The 23,837-nt window shown below is 34.1% G+C and overlaps 1 protein-coding gene across 2 annotated transcripts in view; it reads left to right on the plus strand.

Annotated features, from left to right (window-relative positions):
- The window catches only part of Usp12-46 (Ubiquitin-specific protease 12/46), a 235,393-nt gene that overhangs the window by 15,167 nt on the left and 196,389 nt on the right, over window positions 1-23,837 (plus strand). The window contains exons 5-8 of one of the 2 annotated variants that reach the window (XR_011950403.1): window positions 2,369-2,478; window positions 2,959-3,294; window positions 9,265-9,408; window positions 9,578-12,635. Coding sequence is in view for 1 of the 2 variants with exons in the window: in XM_072527321.1 (XP_072383422.1) it covers window positions 2,369-2,478; window positions 2,959-3,294; window positions 9,265-9,408; window positions 9,578-9,685 (698 nt within the window). In the remaining variant the exon portion in view is untranslated. Of the gene's footprint in view, window positions 1-2,368; window positions 2,479-2,958; window positions 3,295-9,264; window positions 9,409-9,577; window positions 13,100-23,837 lie in introns of those variants that run through there. The other variant, XM_072527321.1, reaches the window with a different exon arrangement.

Consider the following 23,837-nt stretch of genomic DNA (forward strand, 5'->3'; position numbering starts at 1 on the left):
CACGTTATGAGACATAATAAATATAGAGTACTACAGCTGATCGTTCAAGGGAAAATAGACAGCAGAAGGGGTCCAGGGAGGAGAAGACACTCGTGGCTCCAAAACTTGCGGCAATGGTTCGGATTGTCATCTGCTGAACTATTCAGATCTGCCGTAAACAAAGTCAGAATAGCCATGTTGATTGCCAACGTTCGGAACGGACAAGGCACATGAAGAAGAAGAACTAAATGAGACACACTCCTCATAATCAAAGACGGGAACCTGGCGATGACAGTTAAGGAGAAGTTGGTGACCTGGAAAATGTACATCGAAGAACTTTTCTGGGACTACCGAGGTAACCATCCAGAAATAAATTGCATGGCAGGGCCATCAATACTAGAAAGCGAGGTGAAAGCAGCTTTGAAACAGTCTAAGAATGGTAAGGCCACAGGTCCGGATGAAATACCCGTTGAACTTATTAAGATGATGAGTGAAATGAGCACGAAGGAGTTAACTGAACTGTTTAACGCCATATACAATTCAGGTAAAAAAAAACGATCTGGAAAAGGTGCGGAGATTTCCGAACTATCGGCCTTATGAGTCATGCACTTAAGATTTTTGTTAAAATCATACATACCAAAATTTACAAGAAATGCGAAGAAAATGTCTGTGAAATGCAATTTGGATTCCGCAATTCCATGGGTACACTTGAAGCACTTTTCACCTTACAAGTCCTACTTCAGAGATGCCGGTATGTCAGTTGTGATGTCTACATTTGTTTTATTGACTACGCTAAGGCATATGACCGTTGTCAGCATCAGAAGATGGTCGCCACCCTCCTAAAAAGAGTAGGATTGGATGAGAAGGACATTCCGATTATCATGAATTTATACTGGAACCAGCGTGTTCAATGAGGAGATCATGCGAGGAGTAAGGCAAGGCTGTGTGCTCTCGCCGACTCTTTTTAATATATACTCTGAGAAAATTTCTACTGAAGCTCTCACAAACCTAGAGATGGGAATCCGAGTGAACGGTGAATACATCAATAATATTGATAAAGGTTGAATAATCGAATAAATGAAATTTGATCAAATGAAAGGCAGATATCGAGCACAATTTTATTAATTAAATGTTGCCCAAGTACTTTCGCTTCCTAGAGCATCTTCGGGGGCATTTCTTCAATTTTGGCCTATTCAACAATCATAGAATGTCATAAACATAAAATTTTACATTACACTACACTACACAAGGACAAACAGTTTAAAATTGTTTAAAATAGGCGAAGCTATATTATGGTCGGCAACAGGAGAGATAATGACTCTCCTGTTTTAAATTTTGTGCTATGATCCAGTTTTTCTAAACTTTTTCGGTCTTGCTATTAATAAAGTCCTTTTGCTTTTCATAATAATCCAGCTGATACTAATTCTGAAATATTTTAAACCTTTCTTCTTGTAAAACATTATTGCCGCACTTACGGCTACAAGGTGATGGACAAGGATCTTTTAAAGATTTTAATTTATTTTATTAAGAAACACACATGGGAATGCGTTTACTCCTCCACGTAGTGTGATCGCGCGATCTGTCGTTACATGCGGTTCAGTCGTTTGTCTACGAATTGTTGTAACTGATTAGGATCCTTTTTTATCCAACATACTGCTATCTGACGGTGAATTGGCATTGACAACTTAGGCTGTTAATTGTTACCCCAGTAGGGCAGCACATAACTCTAATCTGGGAATTGTGAGTGGCTTTACAACATTACTTTCGGAGCAAATTAAATGACTTTGATAATTGTCACTTGCATCTATACTCCGGAAATATATACAGCTTGCATAAGCGTCTTGTAATGCATCGCAGAAAGAATAAATGTCTAGTATGGAGTGATTGGATCCAAGAACATGCCTAGGAATCTCTAATTGATTGAGTTGGGACAATTGATTGTAAAATTGTGTCCATTAAATATAAATATGTGGAACCTTTACGCCCAGTTTAATTTGAGGGTCCATAATTTCTGAATTATGAGTTTAGAAAGTACAATTACTGGAGAGAGAATCACAGATCTGTGAAATGATAGATATCTCTCTTAATAATCGAATTATCGTGTGGAATTAAAGATATTTTAAAATTTAGAATGTATTTCTTACTATTAATTGTAGACCTAAGGTTTTACAAATTTCGTGTTCACCGAAATTTAAAATTTCAATCGGAATATCGCTAGATATAGAAGATAGCTATGCTTCCAATATATTTCCCACCTCCATTAGTAAGTTGAGTCAAAGTTTCATCCTACTTCAGTGGTTTTCAATATCCAATCGGTCAAAAAGGGTGAAACGGACAATACCTATTGCTTCTATTCTTATTTATTTCTAATAATTTTTCCTTATTTTAGCTGAAAGACAACAGAATTCAACTACAAATAATGTGAAATCAAAAGCATCAGGCGAAAATGGAACCGCCCATAGTCCGCCTGAGCCTACGTGGGTACATGAAATTTTCCAGGTAAGTTTTTTAAATGCGTTTTTAGATAAATTATACGAGATCTATCCCCAAAAAATCTGACATTCTATCATAACTTTGCAATGCTTTCAGCATTTTTAGTCTTGGAAACACTAGTTTCACGGAGTTGTGTTATCAAAAATCTTTCTGGAATTTATTTGTAGGCATAATTATCAGTAACTGTTTAGCCTAGAGCCACCTACCCTTTGTAAACAATACTTTTGAAGTCAACATGCATTTCACTTTTGAACTCAACTCAATTTTTTGTTTGGATAATCACTTTACAAACTTTCACATTTTCTCTTTGAGCCGCATTGATAAAACCAATTTTCATGAGTACTAATGGAACATGGTTGATGGTTGTTTTTTCTAACATTGTTGATTTCGACTTATTCTAAATCGTTAGCTGCTTAATTTTCACGTCCAGTTAGCTTCAAAAGTCGAATTAACTAACCCATTAACTGCATTTTTAACATTTTTTAGGGTATACTGACCAGTGAAACGAGGTGTTTAAATTGCGAGAACGTTAGCAGTAAAGACGAAGATTTTTTCGACCTTCAAGTAGACATCGAACAGAATACGAGCATAACGCACTGTCTAAGGTGTTTTAGTAACACCGAAACGTTATGTAGCGACAACAAATTCAAATGTGATAACTGCAGCAGTTACCAAGAGGCGCAGAAGTGTATGCGCGTCAAAAAATTACCTATGATACTAGCGTTACACCTCAAAAGGTTTAAATACATGGAGCAGTACAATAGGCATATTAAAGTTTCTCACAGAGTGGTCTTTCCTTTAGAACTTAGGTTATTTAATACGGTAAGTTTTATTTACTAAAGCTTTGTTTTACAAGTTATTAAAAGCTTGTTCTTGAGATTACACAAATCTTGTTCAAATTTAAGCAGATGTAGAAATTTTTAGATATGTTTTTTATACTTTATAAACATTGTAACATGAGTCCGTTGTGAAATGATTATATGGATATATTGATAAAATATTTTGGCCGGTACAAACTTGTCTCCTTGCCAAGTGAATGAGCTCTGTAGGCTACTTTGGATTGAGCACCTTGTTGACAATATTTATTCATCTACTTAGAACCATTTTCTAAGATTAATTTTTCATAATTTAATATGATCACTAATATAATGGAATGGAATAAGCAGAATGGAGATAAGTCACCAATCGGCAGAAGAAGTATCGGACGACCTCGCAAAAGGTGGAGTGACACCCTTCCATAGAGGTATTAATCTTCCAACGAACAAGCAGAATTGCTTATAAAGAGGAAGAAGAAGACTAATATAATAAAACAAAAATATGATCAAAAAAAGGTGATACCCAACATGTTTGTGAAAAATGTAGAGTTATTGTATTGCCGAATGTGATATAAGCTATTCAGTAGAATATTAATAAAAAAATGGTCTGAATGTTAAAAAACTATATTGAAGGAATAGCCAATATATTTACTTTGAGAATAGTAAATAAATCAAACTTTTGCGCTAAAAGAAGTCCAAACAACCGGGAGTACAAAAAACGTTTATCTTATTTATTGACAGCATATAACAATATAAATTGAAAAAACGTAGCACGCTTTCGCATTATGACACGTTTAAATAACATGGAATGCTCTGAAATTCCAGATTAGCCCAAAAATCCAGGAAACTTTGCCGGAGAGGCTTCTTAAGACTACCCCGACGAGTACTTAAGGGCACTCCAAATACATATGCGGATTCCACAGAGTGGACGAGCCCCGTGTGGCAAGGACATTGGCTTAACGCCTGAATGTCCCGGTACCCATGTCTAACTCTGGGTGCTTTCAGGGCGTTTAGATCTGCCTGACCGTCAGAGCAGACATATTGGTTTTCCAAGACAGGCCCACTCAACCATCTTCTGAGCACAGAGTAAGATTGTTAAGATATTAGTCTGTAAGACTGATGCATAGGATCCGAAATCTGGGCTTAAGTTCTATCCCACGCATGTATTCTCCCAGTCGTCCATCTTGGACCCATCTGTCAACCAGTCAACAGTGTTGGTTCTTCATTACGCACAGAAAAGTAATCGATTAGAATAGTGTATTAAAGGTGAGGAACCATGGTATATTGCACTATGAAAAGCGACTAGACAGTGCTCGGCGACCAACCCCAAATGTCACAATGACTGTTCAATTTAATATTTTAACCTTTGTGTATGGCAACACTGTAATAAAAGTTTGCCTGTCATATAAAGACACATCTCCTCCATTTTTTTTTATTTTTGTAAACAATGTAGTATAACAATTTTAACAAGACAATACACACGCTTGTTAAAGTGTTTGTTCGGGCTGTTAGGCCGTTGTCTTCTGAGATTAGTTTTCGACGTTTCGCCAACACTAGGGGTTGGCATCTTCTGGAGATGTTACTGCTTCGCAACACAAGCGAGCTTACAAGCGAAGCAGTAACATCTTCAGAAGATACCAACCCCTAGTGTTGGCGAAACGTCGAGAACTAATCTCAGAAGACAACGGCCTAACAGCCCGAACAAACAGTTTAACAAGTTAGACGATGGCTGTGAAAGCCTAATGCATTTTATGAATACACACGCTGGTTTTGTGTCACTCTAATTTCCAATAAAAAACAACTTAAACATTGGTCCTTCGAATATATCCGGATTGGATGGAAAAGAAGTTTAGTAGTATATAAAAGGTTGAGGTTAAGGTTGAGCTTTGTACTATTTTCGATTTGAACAATATTTAAGTAGGTACTGTAAACTTATATTAACACTAATTTATCAGACAAAATGGCATTATCAGGCAGAGACTTTAGAGATCTAGTAACTTTAAAACGAACTCGTTGATCAATTAAGAAAAAGTTAACAATTTTACAAAATCACATAACAAAAATTAGAGATGCAACAATTATAGATGATATAGCCGACATTCAATTAAGATACAACAATAATATTATGAATTTGAACAAATACAACAATTAATTGAGCAAAAGTGCGATGAATCAAAATTAGATGATCAATTTGACGAACGTAAGCAATTTGAAAATAAATTTTATGGTGTTGTTGCATATTTAAAAACCTTAATTGACAAAAATAATTCCAACAATGTTTCAAACAGTAATGTTAATCCTATAAATACTCATGATTCCCTCTCAAATTTTTGTTATCTAAAATTAAGCTTCCAGTTTTTAATGGAGAATATGAACATTGGTTGGAATTCAAAAAAAGTTTTATGGCTACTATTCATTCAAATCAAACACTCAATGTTGGCCAAAAGTACAATTTTTTAAAGGCAGCACTTGAAGGTTATGCTAAAAGAACTATTTCAGGTTGTGATGAAAATCAAGATTATCTCAGGGCTTGGAAAATGATTTGTGCCAAATTTGACAAAAAGAAATTTCTTGTTAATACACATATAAAATCATTATTTAATATTAATTCTATGCAAAAAAGAACCTTTTTGCAATTCAGAAATCTTTTAGACGAAGTATCAAAGCATTTGTCTGCCTTGGAAAGTATGCAATTAACTAAAGATACACTATATAGGACTTATATTAGGTTATAATTCATGTAATTTACTACAAGCTAGACAAAATTAATCAAAATAAGTGGAAAGAGTTCTATACAAAATCAGATATGCCTACATTATCAGAATTTCTTGAATTTTTAAAAGAAACACAGGATATATTAGAGTCTATAGAGGAACCTCGTTCTAATACAAAGTTATCAAATCAATTTAATAAACCACCTAGGGAGTTTTACCTGCGTTCTCAAGTAAATTTATCGATAAATGCAATCTATGTAAAGGTTTTTAAAATTATCAGTAAATCAAAGATGGGATAAAATAAAAGCATTAGAGTTGTGTTCAAATTGTATACGAATTGGTCATGCCAAAAATATTTGCAATATTGGCTCTTGTAAAAGATGCAGACGCAAACACAATACTCTTCTTCATTACATTTCAGGGTCTTCACATTCAAAGTTCTTCAACTTATAACATTTCAGATATTTCTCGATCACCAATATTAATTAATGCAAACATATTTTGTTTCTTCAAATGATCACAAGAAGAGTCAGTTTGTATTATTATCAACTGTTACATTCAATGTAAAAGATAATAAAGGTAATTTTCATACCTGCAGAGCTATTTTGGATTCAGGAGCTTAATCTAGTTTAGTAACAAAATCATTTTGCCAAAGGTTAGGCTTACAATTAATAACAACCAATTTAGCTATTCTTGGTATTAATCAAACTGTTTCAAATTTAACAAAGAAAACTAATATTACAATAATTTATTCTAAATTTAATAGTTTTCAACATAATATCACATGTTACATAGTTCCTACAATTACTTCTTCTATACGATCAGAAACTATTGATATATCCTCAATTAATATACCAAACAATTTACATTTTTATGATCCAGACTTTCATTTGCCGGACAAACTAGAAATGCTTATAGGTGCAACTCTATTTTGGGATTTGCTTATAGATGGCAAAATCACTTTAAGAAAAGCTGGTCCTATTTTACAAAATACAAAATTAGGTTGGATTATCTCTGGTAAATTCTCAAGTATGTGTCATCAAAGTTCTATTTGTAATTTTTCACAGAATATTCCTGAAGATGACCAACTAAAAAAATTCTGGTCGATAGATAAAATTACTATTACCAATTCTGTATCAAAAGATGACATTTAATGTGAATATTTATTCAGTCAAGATACATATCGCAATAAAACTGGACAATTCGTAGTAAAATTTCTTTTGAAACAATCTCCTTCACTATTAGGAGATTCTAAAGAAATGGCTATTCAACGATTTCTATCATCAGAAAGGAAATTCAGTTCAAAGCCCAAATTTTGTAGTCTTTATAAGGAATTCATTAATGAATACCTACAATTGGGTTATATGACAAAGATCTTAGATACTCAGAACATTTTAAATTACTATGCACCACACCATGGAGTCTGTAAAGAAAGTATTACTATACAACTTCGTGTTGGGTTTAATTTCTCATGCCCAAGCAAGTCTGGATACTCTCTTAATGACCTTCAATATGTTGATCCCAAGGTCCAAAATAATATTTTTGGTATCTTAATTTGCTTCAGACTATATAAATATGTAGTTTCAGCAGATGTATCTGTACAATTGAACAATTTTCCACATATCAAATAAATACTGTTGCATATGGTGCTACTTCATCTCCATGTTTAGCAATAAGGTGTATAAACCAATTAGCCATTGAACATCAATAATCATTTCCTCACACAGCAAGTCAAGAATATGGTTTAGAACTTAATACAACCAAAACTAAATGCATGCTCATCAGCAGAACACAACAACCTCCGATGCAATTGACATTAAACAACCGAAAAATAGAACAAGTGGAGACATACACATATCTTGGAACCACAGTCAACACAAAATGGGACCAGTCAACAGAAATAAGATCACGAATTGAAAAAGCGCGAAACGCGTTCAACAATATGAAAAAGTGGTTCACAAGCAAAATCTCAATGGAACTAAAATTAAGACTGGTCAAGTGTTATGTCTTCCCGGTCTTGTTCTATGGAGCAGAGGCATGGACCACAACGGAAGCCACCCTGAAGAAACTAGAATCCTTTGAGCTGTGGATATATCGCCATATTCTTCGGATATCCTGGACAGACCACATACTAACGTGGAAGTAATGCAGAGAATAGGCAAAAGCAAAGAAATAATCTTCACCGTAAAGAAACGGAAGCTTGAGTACTTCGGACATGTCATGAGGCATACTAAGTACCGGCTGCTACAGCTAATAGTCCAAGGAAGAATCGACAGTAGGAGGGGACCGGGAAGAAGACGACACTCATGGATGCATAACCTGCGACAATGGTTCGGACTAACATCGACCGAACTGTTCAGAGGTGCCGTAAACAAAGTCAAAATAGCCTTGTTAATAGCCAACGTCCGAAACGGATAGGGCAAAGGAAGAAGAAGAATCATTTCCTATTGCTTTTAAATCTATTCTTTCTGATTTTTATGTGGATGATCTTTTAACGGGGTCTGATGATATTATTGAACTCCAGGACAGGTGTAGACATTTCATTCATATTAAAATATGCTCATTTTATATTAATAAAATGGGTTTCCAATGATGCCCGTGTATTAAACAATATTAGTACATCTGACATTCCCAATGAAATTCTAAATATAGGAGAAACAGAAAGTTTTAAAACGCTAGGTATTCAATGGTCTAGCAAGCAAGATATTTTAAGGTATAAAATATGTTCCAGAACATATTTGAAATTTCTCATATTTGTTGCCAAAAGTAAAAAATCGAAGTTTTATGTTATAGGGCTCCTAATTGACATTCAAAATTGCCTTGTTTCTGAGAGGACGGTTCATTCTACACAAAAAGTGTTAATAAACATTTTTATTCAAGCTACATTTATGGCTATATTTAATATCTCAGCTACATTTTTTCTACGGCATACAGATTTTTGGTAACAGAATTTTGTCCGTTTTTCCTCTTTTACGAGGTGGCGTTTTAGGGGGAAGCCGGGAAGAAGGAGTGGTAAACTTTTTTGGGGTCCCAAAATTGACATTCTCAGCAAAATTCAGCTTGTTCGTATGATTTTTAGAGGTCAAATCTCTGACGACTGGAGTAATAATATTTATTTCCTTACTTCTGATAAAATAATATAGAATGAAATATTTGTTATTTTAGTAGTTTTTTGTATAACGTAATCCTGTTTGAAAGGATAATTTCTACATTTTTATCAAAACAGCAACGATTTATATAATTTTTTACATTATTTATTTCAGTCGGATGATGCACTGAATCCAGATAGACTTTATGATCTTGTAGCTGTTGTGATACACTGTGGTAGCGGACCTAATAGAGGACATTATATAAGCATTGTCAAAAGCCACGGATTTTGGCTTCTTTTTGACGATGACCAAGTCGATGTAAGTAGTCATATAATTATTTTTATAAGTGGATTCCGACCCTCCTTCCTTTTGTTTTGAGAATAAATACTATATTTGTAATAACAAGCCTTATAAATAAGGGATTTCGCAGCCGTAGTTGTGGTTTTTTTTCTTCTTATTAATATTTTTCTGTATTCTTTTTTTTTAGAAAATTGACGCTTCTACAATAGAAGACTTCTACGGCCTGACTGCAGACACCCAAAAATCGTCTGAAACCGGCTACATATTGTTCTACCAAAGCCGAGAAAGCTTATGAACTCTAGTGCAACTCGCCTTATCGGAAGGGGAGGGCGTTTCCTCTCTCTCGAAGTACAAATAGCCCCCTCCCTCTCTTTCACAGAGTAACCCAGTTCAGGCCAGTTCCCAGAGTATATTTTTTTTACTAACAATGCAAAATTGTTAATTCACCAAAACGACTATATGTATCTGTGCCGATGGAGATTGAGTAAAAGATGCGAGCTTTTATTTAAAAATTGGTAAAGAGGAGACTCAAAATTACTTTACATTTTACAAATCAATAAGCAGGATGAATAAAAAATGGTTTAGTAAATTGCTTACAGTATAATACTATCTGTATCTTGTATTAGCATTCCGTGAAACCACCTTTAACGTTTACAATTAACGTTTCATATATTTCTATATAAGTATTTTTTTTTCTATGTAATCCCTCTTTCAAAAGATTTGGTTATATCACTATTTACACAGATCTTTAAACTATTAATTCCCATTAACGGTAACTTAAAATGATTCATGTTCGTTATAGGTGCTCTTCACAAGCTATAGTAGAGGAGTATATCCGAATTTCGGATATTCTTGTTAACTGAGCCGATGTTGTAGAACATATATAATTTTTTCAACCACTTTTTTACTCAATCTATTATGATCTATGAGAATTTAGTTATGAAGAGTCTGTTGTTGCATTCAAATTTTCGGTCAAGATCGTAAATGAACGAATGACCCCATCCTATTTAATAGCAAGTTGTAAACTTTGTGTGGGATCAAATTTTCTATTATACTCAGAGTAACCCCTCAACCAAAACTTAGACATACTATTACCTGTTTATCGCAACCTTTATGAGAATTAAGAGATTTCTTCGAAAGTGACGAAGCACTGCCATTGTTTACTCTCTGCCCATTTGTACAGTTAACGGCGGTATAAATTAATAGTTTTTGCATTTTGCGGACCTCTAGGAAATGACCTATTATCGTTATGCCCATAACGAGTCAGTCAAGAATTTTTAGAATATCGAAACGTTGTCGACGAATCATTGCAATTGAGATCGCCATAGTTTTGTTTAGCATGTATCACCAAAAGTTTTAATATTATTATAAAGATGAGATTTTTTATGTTTCAGTCTAAAATGTGGTTAAAAATTAAATTAACTACAGTTTGCCACTATAAAACAAATACATATAACTATATTTTTCGACTTGACACATTTTTTTAATTTCTATAAATAAATTTGTCTTCGCGGCAAAATTCTGGCTGCCCGGGGATTTATAAAAAACTTTTTTTCAAGAATTTTTTCTTGATTTGTTCCGGCAACCATGAAAATTGCAGAAAATTTAAAAAGTAATAAAATGTTTGGAAATTATCATAGAAAGTGTCATAAAAATATACAACTGCTTACAAAATCATGTACATTGTTGCCAGTTTTAGAGGGCTGCCTGAATATATAAATTAAACAGTAAGTGTGACTTACTGTATCCTTGTCGTTATCCCTGTATACTTCTGATTATTCCTAAAAGGTATGGACTAATGCCGAGTTACTGTAAAGCGTGCTACAATTTAAGTATGTATCATACGCCTTTTCTAGGTCGATGAAGGCTAGATGTACTTCGGTACCAACCGTTATTCTTTTTTCTAATAATTGTTGGAGTATAAACAAGTTATCAGTGCAAGATCTACCAGGCGTAAATCCACTTTGGCTTCGCTAATTAGATTTCCTACATCATCTTGTATTTTTCCATTTATTATCTTTCCAAACAATCTCCCGAAAGTAGGCAGGACACTTAATCCTTTGTAGCAGTTAGGATCTTTTCGATTACCCTTTTTAAAGATGGACACTTGGTGAGCGGTTTTCCATTCAGATGGTACTTGAATTTGTTGGCAGCATTGATTCATTAGAAAAGTTATTCGTTCTATTAGGAGTGGACCTCCTGCTTTAAGTAACTCTACAGCTATATTGCCAGGTCCTGGAGATCGCCTGTTTTTCATTTTAATTAACGCAGTACTGACCTCGTTGTTAGTAATATTAATGTTACTATTTGTTTGTCTCTCCATACTCTATTCCTCTCCCATATATTCCAATCTGGATTCTTGGAGTAAATTTTTATAGTGATTTTCCCACTTTTCTATAGGAATTAAATTGCTTAAGGAGTTATGAGTATTTTTCTTTAGTTTAGTGATAGTTCTTCATGCTTCCGTAGTCTGAGCCCTCTAAAATTGGAAAAACCACTGCCAGGGAATGGGAATCCCCATAGGAAATGACGTACACTGTTCTCCCTGAACTTTGCGGATGGCCAAGTCGACCTAGCTCAAGATTCTTATGATCTACAAATTATTATAATGCGTCTATATAGAGAATATGTAAAATGGGGGTTACAAGTCAGCATGAAGAAAACAGAATATTTAGTTATCAATTCAGATGCAAGGTTTGAAGTGTTGATAGGCGAGAACGTGGAAATCAAACAAGTGGAAAAATTTAAATATTTAGGTAAATATTTAAATATTATTTATTTGATAAGAACGGCTTATGAGAAACCGAAATTAAACACCGAATTAATCAGGGACGTAAAATTGTAGGATGTCTGAACTCCTTATGGTGGGATCGCAACAGGAACAAAAAAATAATAGGGCAAACCATGGTTGAATCAGTTCTTTGTTATGGCTCTGAAGTATGGACAATTAATGCAGACCTGAAGAGAAGATTGTTGGTAGTTAAAATGGATTATTTGAGAAGAACTGCTAGAATATCAAGGTTGGAAAGGAGACCAACGAATCTATAAGAAATAACATAAATGCTACAGAAACGGTCATTGACAGAATAAAAGAAGAGATTTAAAATGGTTAGGACACCTATTGAGATTGCCTGACGAACGTTGGCCCCAAAAGCTTCACAGATGGAAGCCCTCTGGAAGAAGAAAAAGAGGTAGACCTCGACGCTCATGGAATGAAGGAATTAGAAGAGCGATGGAATCGAGAGGTTTGGAGGAGCATGCCTTGGACCGTTAGGATTGGCGGAAGTGGGCGGGAATACGGCGATAGCTGTCTCCAAAATGTATTGTATTTACAAGTTGGATCCTGTAATATATATACATTGTTGCCATATTAATAATTGCTTTTTACGGAGTGAAAATGTTAAATTTATATTTAAAATAATAATTTGAATAATTTTTTTTAAATAATACTATATAATAGAACATATGTTACTACTTGCGAAGAAATGCTTACAAAGTGTGTTTTTGTAAACCGGATATAAATAAGTTGTAACTGATAATAAAACAAAATATTTAACAGTTATACAACAATGCCGTAGTGAATTACTAATTTTGAAAGAAATATTTTTTGAAAACTTGGCAACATTTGTTGAAAGGTGACATCACAATCAACATGGACGACATATTTGAAAATTGGTGACAAAAAAGGAAATTTTTAAATGAGAATAATTATAGAAAAAATATTCGTCGAAATACAGATAGCTAATGTTTCAAATGAAAGCCCTCAATTAGTGGACCAGTAAGGGTGTAACCTCCAATTTTGTTATTGAACGCTTATCTGAGAAATATCTTCCTCAGATTGATTGGTTTGAACTAACGTTCTATTAGAAGAACTACTATTGTACTTTAAGAGTAGATGAATATAATTTCTAAGTATAAACAAATTTAAATATTTGGCGATAACTTACAATAAAAATAATGTGTGTAATTATATTTTATTTAAAATTGAATTTTAAACTTTTGGTGATACGCTGTTAAATCTATAATCTATTCTAAACACGGCTAAAGTTTCGGTATTGTACAAATTTACCCCCAAAAATTGAGCGGTAAAAAATTGTATATAGATGGCAGAAAAGATCGGGAAGTTATTTATTATGTTTTTATTATATTTATTTTTTTAAAAAAGAAGCCGTACTCCGTGTTGAATTTTAGAATTATTTGTAAAAGTTGCACTCGAGCTAATGTAGGTGATGTATATTTTGTACATTTTTGTTGATAGCTAGTACGTACTACTAAAATATGATTTTGTGGGGAAAATATTTCAGGTTTTTTTAAATGGTTTTATTTGTAATCGTTAGCACTGCCTTCATTCTATTTGAATATACAAAATAAGTCATTAAAACAAATATATATATATATATATATATATATATATATATATACATATATTTAAAATAGTTTTCTTGGTTTTTAAAAATTTTATTATTATAGTTTATTATATCTTAAAATTTTATTTTTATAAATGTAGTATTGAGCCTAATTAGTCGCAAGACCATTTCTCGTACTCAATTCATACGCGAATTCCAATTCGAAGCCCCAGGCCCGTCTTGAATTTTATAATATTGCGTTTAAAAAATGTGTGGCTGAACGAAACCTTACAGATACCCGTCTTGAACTATCTTGAAGATATTCAGAGTAGATAGGCTATGAGACTTCTGGCTCAAATTGGGCTATTTTCCCATAAGAAAATCTTAGGTTTATTGTGGACATCTTACGACCTCGGCGAGTCTCCTTGTGGAACATCTCAGACACCTTTATATCATCTGTTCTCCTTTTATTTCAACAGCATAATGTATACATTTGCAAAGTCTCTTATCTTGTCTTTTTGTTCGGCTTCCCGATTAACTTTTTATTTAGTCTTGTCCTCATATCCCAAATTATCATTCAAATTATATATACACCGGTATATTAGGCGTCACGCCCTTTCGGTGGGGATCTATGGAGGAGTATCCGCAAGCCCTTATCTCTTGTCGCTCTGTTCCACTATAGGCCGATCACACACCAGCATATTCTAGTCTAAGTTGCAGATTCATATCGAATTTTAAACTACTATGTTAACCTTTTTATTTTTCTGCACACCGGGTCAAGACTAACCCACTACAGCATTTCGCTTTAGCGAAATAGTCGACCGCCTGCCCCGCTTGTCTATCTGACCTGCTGATTTGAATTATTCATTTAATTAAAGAAAAAGCCTTTCTTCGTGGGAATTTGAACCGTTAACATTGCGATACCAAGATATATGATAGGTTTTCATGATTAATTATTTTACTTGGGTATAAGTTTACTTCAAAAAAATCATCCGTACACAGTTTGGTTTTTGGAACGCAGTGGGTACGAGAGAGGCTCTCTTTAGCGTACAAGTGCTATTTCAACGGTGTAGAGATGTGAATTGCGATATTTATGCATGCTTCATTGATTACCATAAAGCATTTGATACAGTAAAACACGACAAGCTAATAGAGATATTAACAAATATTGGAATAAACACCTGTGATCTAAGAATTATTAGCAATCTTTACTGGAATCAAACATCGTCTATCAAACGTGGGGTCCGACAGGGATGTATACTATGACCCTTGCTGTTTAACATATACTCTGAGGAAATCTTTCAAGAGGCAGTAGATGTTGAGGCCGGAATTCGAATTAACGGAGAATGTATCAATAACACTCCCACACATCTCCCACACGATACACGGACCATATTGTTGCTACCATTGGCGCTCCATTGTCAGAATGTGCTAGAATGGCAGAAGATAGAAAAACGTGGAGGAACATTGGGAAATTTAGCTAATAGCTTCATGATATCACGATACCTGCATCAGGTTAACGACTAAGAAGAAGAAGAAGAAGTATCAATAACATCAGATACGTGGATGACACGGTGGTATTCGCGGACAGTTATGAAGCCCTCCAAGAGTTAATGAATATAGTCACAGAAGTGAGTCAGAGATATGCACTTTCACTGAACATTAAAAAACAAAATGTATGATGATCTCTAAGAAGGAACAGCAAATTAAAAGAATGAGTGTGAATGGTCAACTAATAGAAAGAGTGATAACATACACGTACCTTGGTACGAACGTCAATGAAAATTGGTACCATTCCCTAGAAATAAAATCTAGGATAGAGAAAGCAAGATCTGCATTTCAAAAAATGGCAAAACTATTCAAATGCCCCGATTTATCAGTACCCATAAAAATCAGGTTACCACGATGTTATATCTTTCCTATACTGTTGTACGGATTCAATTGAGTCGTGGACTCTCACAGACGCTACCTGCATGAAAATTGAGATTTTCGAAATGTGACTTTATCGTAGAATCCTGAAGATATCCTATACCGACCACGTTACTAACCAGAACGTTTTATTAATGCAAAAAGGAAAAAAGTTGTTAACCATAATAAAAACAGACAAAAAATGATTAATTCGGTCACATCATGAGGAACAGCCAAAGATAGCCAAAGATTTCAGCCTGGCTGAAAATTCTATGTACATGGTTCAACACAACAACCAGTTTCAGAGCAGCAGTTTGCAAAATACAGATTGCCATGATGATCGCCAACATCCGAAACTACAAGAAAAAGATAAGTTTATTGAATTAGAAGTTATGCTGCAGAACTTATTATAGGTGATTATTCGTTCCAATATTAAAATTCTAACGGATACTCATGAAATGATTTTATTTATCTTGCTGGCAAGTGTTATATGGATTTTCTGGCTTAGGTGTTATCGCCTTCTTACAGAGCCGGGACCGATAGCTTTACGTGCCCTCCGAAGCACTCAGTTCAATTAGAAATTAATAAAACACTTATTGTCTGTGTTTGGATCGAACTGGGCTTTATAAGCCGCTTTTAGACGAATTGTTCGCGAATTAGATATGTCAATTCATCTACTGTCTGGATAAACAAATCATCTCTAGGCCTTTAGGCTCAATACTTACTGTGCCATATTATATTCTCTAACTTTTCCAGCAGGCTCAATGACAATTGCTCTAAAGAGTAACTCTACATTATATTATATTTCTTGAAGATAATATCCGACGCTCTTACAGGGAATAAGAAATGCTAGAAGAAGATAATTCCGTTTTCTGCAGTTTTAGACACCATAAAATTATTTATCGGTAAATTCACGTAACAGTTTCAATTCATTTCATTAATGTAAACTTAGCTCAGTATAGAGTATACTAGTCACCGAGGAAAGCAACGAAATGATTTATCTGCTTAACATTTTTATTAGAAGCAGTTGGTTCATTTCCAAATTAAAGATATTTCCTCGTTAAAAACAGTCTTTTACATTTTATACATGTTTTATTTTATGACGATTTTGTAGTTTAATTAATATTTTGAATATAGTATAAATATTTGCTGCGTAAATTTGTCATTATTATTTATTTATGCTTCAATTTCGTAATGTATGACATAAGATTTAAAGTTTAACAGTTTGTTTACTGCATTTATGCAATATAAATATGAAATCTTTTTTTTTTTATTAATTCATCATTTAGTATTCTTTGTAAACTATGTTATATTGCCTTTGTTCTGTACAAGGGATACTCCATTAAAACGTTGGGAAGACTGAACATGACCAAATATTTCTTGGGATGGACACAGCCATCTGCTCTTACTTCATCTCCTCGATGACCGTCCGTGCATTTTCAACTGACTTTGCCTCTAGCACAATTCTCGATGGTCTGTCTTAATCTGTACATCGCACGTGATTATATTATTTTCGTCTTGTTCCACTGGTCAATTCGTCGTGTTGTTCTATTTATTAATTCATCTTCTTTTCATGTGTTTTGTTCAAACGTCATCTATCACAGGCATCTGTCAAACGTCATTCATCAAATCAAACGTCAACTGTCAGATAAGTTACAAAAAAATAATTAAGAAATGAGCAAATATTTTAAAAATATGAATATTGTTTAGAATTCTTTTAGTAATAACAACTTTATACTCAAAACGGTCATACAATATTTTATTTTTATCTTCTCTGGCCAATTCCTATTTGACAAAATACTCATAAAACTGAATTATCTTGGCACAATAATTATTATTGGCAATCGCCTTAAAAACTATATAAATTGTACTTTTTATCTAGCAGAAAAACATTTTATAGTTTTCATGTAACCCCAAAGATGATTTAATCTTAAGTGCAACTTTTACAACATGTTCATTTAATTGTCGCTCTTTAAATATTATACCACAGGAGTCCTATCAGCGTGTGTAAAAATAAATGGTTGGTGTAGTATATTAAACTATTGAATTGAAAATATATAAATTTTATTGACGTGATGTTTTAAATGTAGAAATGTTGTTCAGTAAGTAACTACTGCAATTTAAGATGTCTCTTTTGATTCGCTACAAATTGTCTTCAGTGTCGAATAATAGAGCCCTAGTATTTAGGCAAACCTTAGTATTTTTGCAAAAATATACACGTGTATGTTCTTATACCCAAATAACAAACTTTAATGCAAAAATGATTGTGTGCAGGGATCACAGAATTTGTTAAAACAGTAGTGAAAAATCTAGTCTTCTTCTTATAATGTCTCTTCGATGTTTCATCTATCTCTATAAAATCAGTTGAATAGCTTCTCGTTCCTCATAGCCTGACGTAAATATTCTAGGAAGAGGTATTTCAATGAATTTGAAAATATACATTTTCTACCCAATATTTTCAGAATCTTTTAGAAGTATATAGAGGATCGCGCGACCACACAGTACGTGTAGTACTAAACGCAGTCACATGCGTGTTTCGGAATACCATCGCTCCGTGCGTAAACGATAAGAAAGCTATGTTTCTCCTCTTCGGTTACTCCCGGAGTGCCACATCCCGTTTTTATTTTCTGTAATTTGGTCCAATGGAGTAATTGTTTATATGAGCCTAAAACACAAGTAACCGTGTAAATAATAGGGTATTTTCGTCACGTTTTTTGAAGGAATTGTCTAGCAAAGCTTACCATATAGGAAAAGGTCGAAGGTAAAATAGTTAAAGGCAGATCTTCTACAAGATACACTTACCACATTGTCATTACCAAAGGTGTTCTACTGTCAGAATGTGCGAAAATGCCTGATTGTAGAGAGCAATAAAGGAACATTGGAAAAACCAACTCATGTATGTAGTGTGTAGTCATATCACGATATCTCTAACAGATAAACGACTAAGAGAAAACACCACGTCTCAGGGCCTCCAGTTTTTTTGATTGGTGACCCAAGAGTGAGAATTTAAACATAAATTCCGTACAATAAAATTTAAAATACGCACTGCTTGTCGTCACGTACAGCCCAGCCTTTGAAAAGACCTATATTAACTACCATATCTTTCACTTTTTCACATTTCGATCTTCATCCAAAAATCCGCTTTGCTTTGCTTCAAAAATTAATCAATTCTAGAAATTTGATAGATTATCACTATCAATAAAAACATTTCAAATAGCTCTCGTGACCTGTCTAGAAAGACATAAGATAGACGGCTTGTTTTTAGAGGATATTGCGTCAATATCTTGAGGAAGGTCTCCAAAAAGATAGATTTTAATGGAGCCTCGTAGACCTTTCCACATTGCGACTTAAAGATCTTTTCTGCATACCCTACATCATTGTTTATAGGATAGGTTATGACGCCCGTTGATGAGTATTTTTGGGTCGAGACTCTGCTTTTTCTCGCTACGACACCCATGTTCACTGGCCCTTATTTGATCCTTACTGAACTTAATCGCGATGTTCCTGGCTATTTTTCAGTATGTGCTCTGCATTCTAATTGGAAGTATAGCCTCTAACTTGATTTAGTTCCGTAGTTTCATGAGGACTGAGGCTGCATTTTTTCTTTTCCTTGTTTGCTTGTGACCGTTGGTTCCATGTCTACTCGTGTCAAGTAGCTAGAGAATGTATGTTCATTCATAGCGGAGATTGATATGCCGATAGAAAGCTAATAATGAAACCTGGGTGTCGCTTGATGTCAGAAGTCTGTATAATGGGCAACTTATTGACTTATTAGCGACTAAGCCATCCATTATCTCCACACTGTGGTTTCAACGCTGCTCCAACACTGGCCTAAAAGGCTTTCCTGTAGTTTCATCGACCTAAACAATAGTTAGTTACTTTTACCCCAGTTATTTTTATGCAGTTATCTACCCATCCACAGTACTTATTCTCCACGCTGTCATTTCTGTTATTAACATAAACCAAAGCTTCGTTTGCCAGCGTCAAAGTGATTCGAGTCTCTGTCCAAACCACTTATCTGTTCTCAACGCGATGTAGAACCAATACACAATATAGTCCGACAATACTTACAGGTACAGGTTTGGTAGATTACCACCAACAATAAAATAATTTAACATGCTTTATTTAGCACGCTCTTTAGAAGAGAGAAAGTTTACAGAAAGCTTAATCTTGAAGAAGAGTTCCAATAAGATGGTTGCATAGAATTAAAATCATTATTGCTGATCATTCCCTGAAGCTAATCCATTAAACGAAGCAGAAAGAACATTGCCACAAATCGTCAAGCATATCAAATCATTTTTAAAGATGAAATAATGAAAAAAATAGCTTAAAAATAAAAATAGTCCAGAATTGAAATGTATTGTAACATTCTGAATTTATCAATATGCGGAATGTGAAGAAGACATTAAAAATGAAATTGACTGCTAGCTTAAGATTGACAATACTTAGTAGTAATGAGAAAATTATTTTTATGTTTAGGATGTTTTTAATAGTAATGTTGAAAGTACGTGGAAATAACAGACCTACAAATATTTTTTTTTAATAACGAAGTAACTAAACAAAATATTGATGATGTACTAATTTATGAGTGACTGTTAAAGATATCTACACTTAACAAAAGCAATAATCCGAGACTGAATATTGAAGATATATAAATTTAACAAATTGACAATCAGAAGGGTAAAATTTTAAAATAATATCAAGAGACGATGCTAAAATAAAGATTACTGATTCCAAAGAGTATGTCCAAATTTGTGGAAATTACTGACTATTCTCCACAGAGGGCTCTGTTACATTTTGGCGCAAAGTTTAGAACGAAAGTCTTCTAAAGTATCTTCTCAGGTCAAACACGGTATATCTCAAGTATCTTTCAAAACAAAAGTTTGGTAGTCAAATTATGGCTGACATGGCTTATAGTAATCAACATATCGAGAAAATCTTTACTCACCATTTCATTAGTAGTTTTGACTAACCATGTTTTTTTTTAAGAAATTCTATCTGGTCTTCTGCTAGTGTTCATTCTGGTAGTATTTCCACTCGGGTAATTTATTATGTTATAATACATATTTTTAATTTTCGTGCGTTTTTTGTAAAAGAAGTACAGTAGACTCTCGTAAGTTCGGCCACCTCGGTACCGGACCCTAAACCGAACTTAAAAGTGGTCGAACTAACCGATGCTTATCTAAAAACTGCCCATTTATTGTTTGTATGGATCTAGCAAAAACAAAACACTTATACATTAAGTAGAAGACAACACAGAGAAATACTCCATATATTTAACACATATGAAAAGATATACTGTTACAAAAATACTATAAAACAATACTTAAAGAACTCTAGGCCTAATAAAATTTAAAAATATTATTGCACATTGGTGGTTTGGCTTCTTAAACACTTAAAAAAAAGTCATTCATTTTTTTCTGAATTTTTCTAATGATTTTTGATGTGCAAAGTCACGCCAATTTTTAATAATCATTACATCGATGGCAGTTGCTTCATTTTGCTGTTCGGCGTAGGTAGCTGCCAGTTGCAAAGCTGCTTTGCCTTCAGCGTGGCTCATTTTATTTTATTCATCTTCCTCTTCATTCTCAGCAGCATCTGTGTAGTTATCCTTATCATTTTCTTGGTGAATGACACGGCGATTCCGTCGTCGTTCAAAACCTCGTTGTGTAGGTCCTTTTCAAAATTAATACACTCCAAAACATCTTCTTCAACAATGGGACCACAGTTCGGTAGTTGATGAAGGTCGTGCAATAGAGCTGTATTGTCATCAGGTTCGTTAACAAGTATGTTGTTTGGCTCATCTGCTGATGTGTTTGCTTGTTCAATCTTATCTTCTATATTTGGCCAAAGTTTTTTCCAAGACTTTACAAACGTCGACGATGGAATTTAGTCGTATGCCTTGGCCGCATGTACATAACATCCTTAATATTAGTACTGATATCAGCACTTTTAAGAGGTCTAAGTTGTCATCAGCCTCCAGTTTGGAAAGTACTTCAGAAAGCAGTTTTCGGCGATACATTCTCTTGAAGCACTCAATGACCCCTTGGTTCATTGGCTGTTGAAGACTGGTTACATTGGGTGGCAGGAACAGCAGTTTAATTTCTTTTTCATCGTCACACTGAAGACCTTCCTGGTGAGTAGGCGAGTTGTCAAGCAGTAGAAGTGCTTTGATGAGCAGATTTAATTTTGTCAAATGGTTTTTCACTTTCGGAACAAATTCGCACACAAACCATTCCCTGAACAAATATGTGTCCATCCATGCTGATTTCTGCGACCGGTAATGCGCTGGTAGAATTTCCATGTTTATGTTCTGTGCCAATGACAAATAGGGGTATCTTGTGGGTCCCCGAGGCATTTGAACACAAGGCGACCGTTATCCTCTCTTTGCTGACTTTAAATCCTGCCGCAGATGTTTCTTGTGGGGTGGCAAAGTTTTTTCTAGGCAGAAGTCTAAAATTTAACCCAGTTTCGTCGATGTTATAGATTTGCTCTGGACTCAAATTTTGGTCACCAATGATTTTTTAAAATTTTGCAGAAAAATTTTTGGCCGCTGTTGGGTCTGCTGACAGCTTCTCGCCACAAACTCCAATAAAATGTACCTCGTGTCTCTTTTTCCATCGGGAGAGCCATCTCTCATTAGCCGAGAACGCCTCTTCTGGTTGAAGCTTAGAGTGCAAGATCATAGCCTTCTCTTTTAGGATTGGTCCACTTAACGGGGTTCCTCGTCTTCGTTCTTGAACGAACCACAACCACAGAGCATCTTCCACCAATTCGTGTTTTGCTTTTCCCAGTGTGCAACGCTTTTGTAGAACTTTTTCAGTTTCAATCTGTGTACAAAAGCCTTCGATAGTTTTTCTATTGCGCCGCCAGTCGTTGATTGTACTTTTGCCCATGTTTAAATCTCTGCAAATACTTTGCACGGATTCTCATTTGTCCAATCTTTCCAGAGCTTGTTGTCTCTGTTCCATCGACGTGTACTTACGTTTATTTTACACACACTCAACAAGTATACTGTCTATATAAACAGTAAAAATCGCAAGTGAAACAAGAGTCACTGGTCTACCGTAAAGATGGGCGCTTTACCTGCCCGCGTCTTGCTGGCACTCGCCAAGTGTGTGACTAATGCTCAGACAGCCGGCCGAACTAAGCGGAGACCGAACTTACGGGAGTCTACTGTAATGGACATGTCTAATTGCTGTAGTTAAATATTGAATTAACTTCGAAAACAATTCTATAAACACAAGATCTAACAGTTTTAAAGCGTTGCATAAGAACCTGTTAGATTGCACTAAAGTAGTACTTCTCGTTAAATATGGCCTAATCTAACAATTTATTTATTTCCATATAATAATAAATAGGAAGGCAGTATATGTGACTTATTATTCCTCATTCTATTGAACGTAGTGATTTCTACCTATATAAAAAGATTTCTATGTTCGACTCATACAAGATTCCCAAAAAATTCCAAATTGTAGTAGGCTGGATTATTGTTTAAACTATGAAATTGATAAACTACTTCGAAGTGTATCTCTAGTCAGTTCAGCTATCGAGGCGACATCTTTCAAATAATTTAATTGACATATATATATATATATATATATATATATATATATATATATATATATATATATATATACATATATATATACATATATATATATATATATATATATATACATATATATATATATATATATATATATATATATATATATATATATATATATATATATATATTTATATATATATACGTCTAATGTAAGTCGGTAAAAATAGATAAATTATCAGACAAAATTATAGCTAAAAGAGATGTGCAATAATTTTATCTACAGGGTCGCAAGAAACCTCTACATAGCAGTCAAACATACAGGCAAAATTATATAAACAACATTTTTATTTCATTGCTTTTGGTGCATAGTTTATTTAGTTGTTCATAAATCTCCTCTTTAAAATTCTTATATAATAAATATAAAGAGTTAATGCTCAAAAATGTATTTAAAGATTGACTCGTTTTATCTTCATAATATAGTATAGAGAAATTATCTAGAGAGGAAAACATACTACAACGCCAAGCTGCCTCGGCTAAATTCTCAATCACTGGAATTGACAGCAAACTAATAAAACCAATAATTTCTTCTCTATAAAATTTCTGTCTAGCGTATCGTGTCAATTAAGAGACTCCTGTGTGAA

The sequence above is a fragment of the Diabrotica undecimpunctata genome, chromosome 3 (assembly GCF_040954645.1).
Source record: "Diabrotica undecimpunctata isolate CICGRU chromosome 3, icDiaUnde3, whole genome shotgun sequence".
Taxonomy (NCBI): domain Eukaryota; kingdom Metazoa; phylum Arthropoda; class Insecta; order Coleoptera; family Chrysomelidae; genus Diabrotica; species Diabrotica undecimpunctata.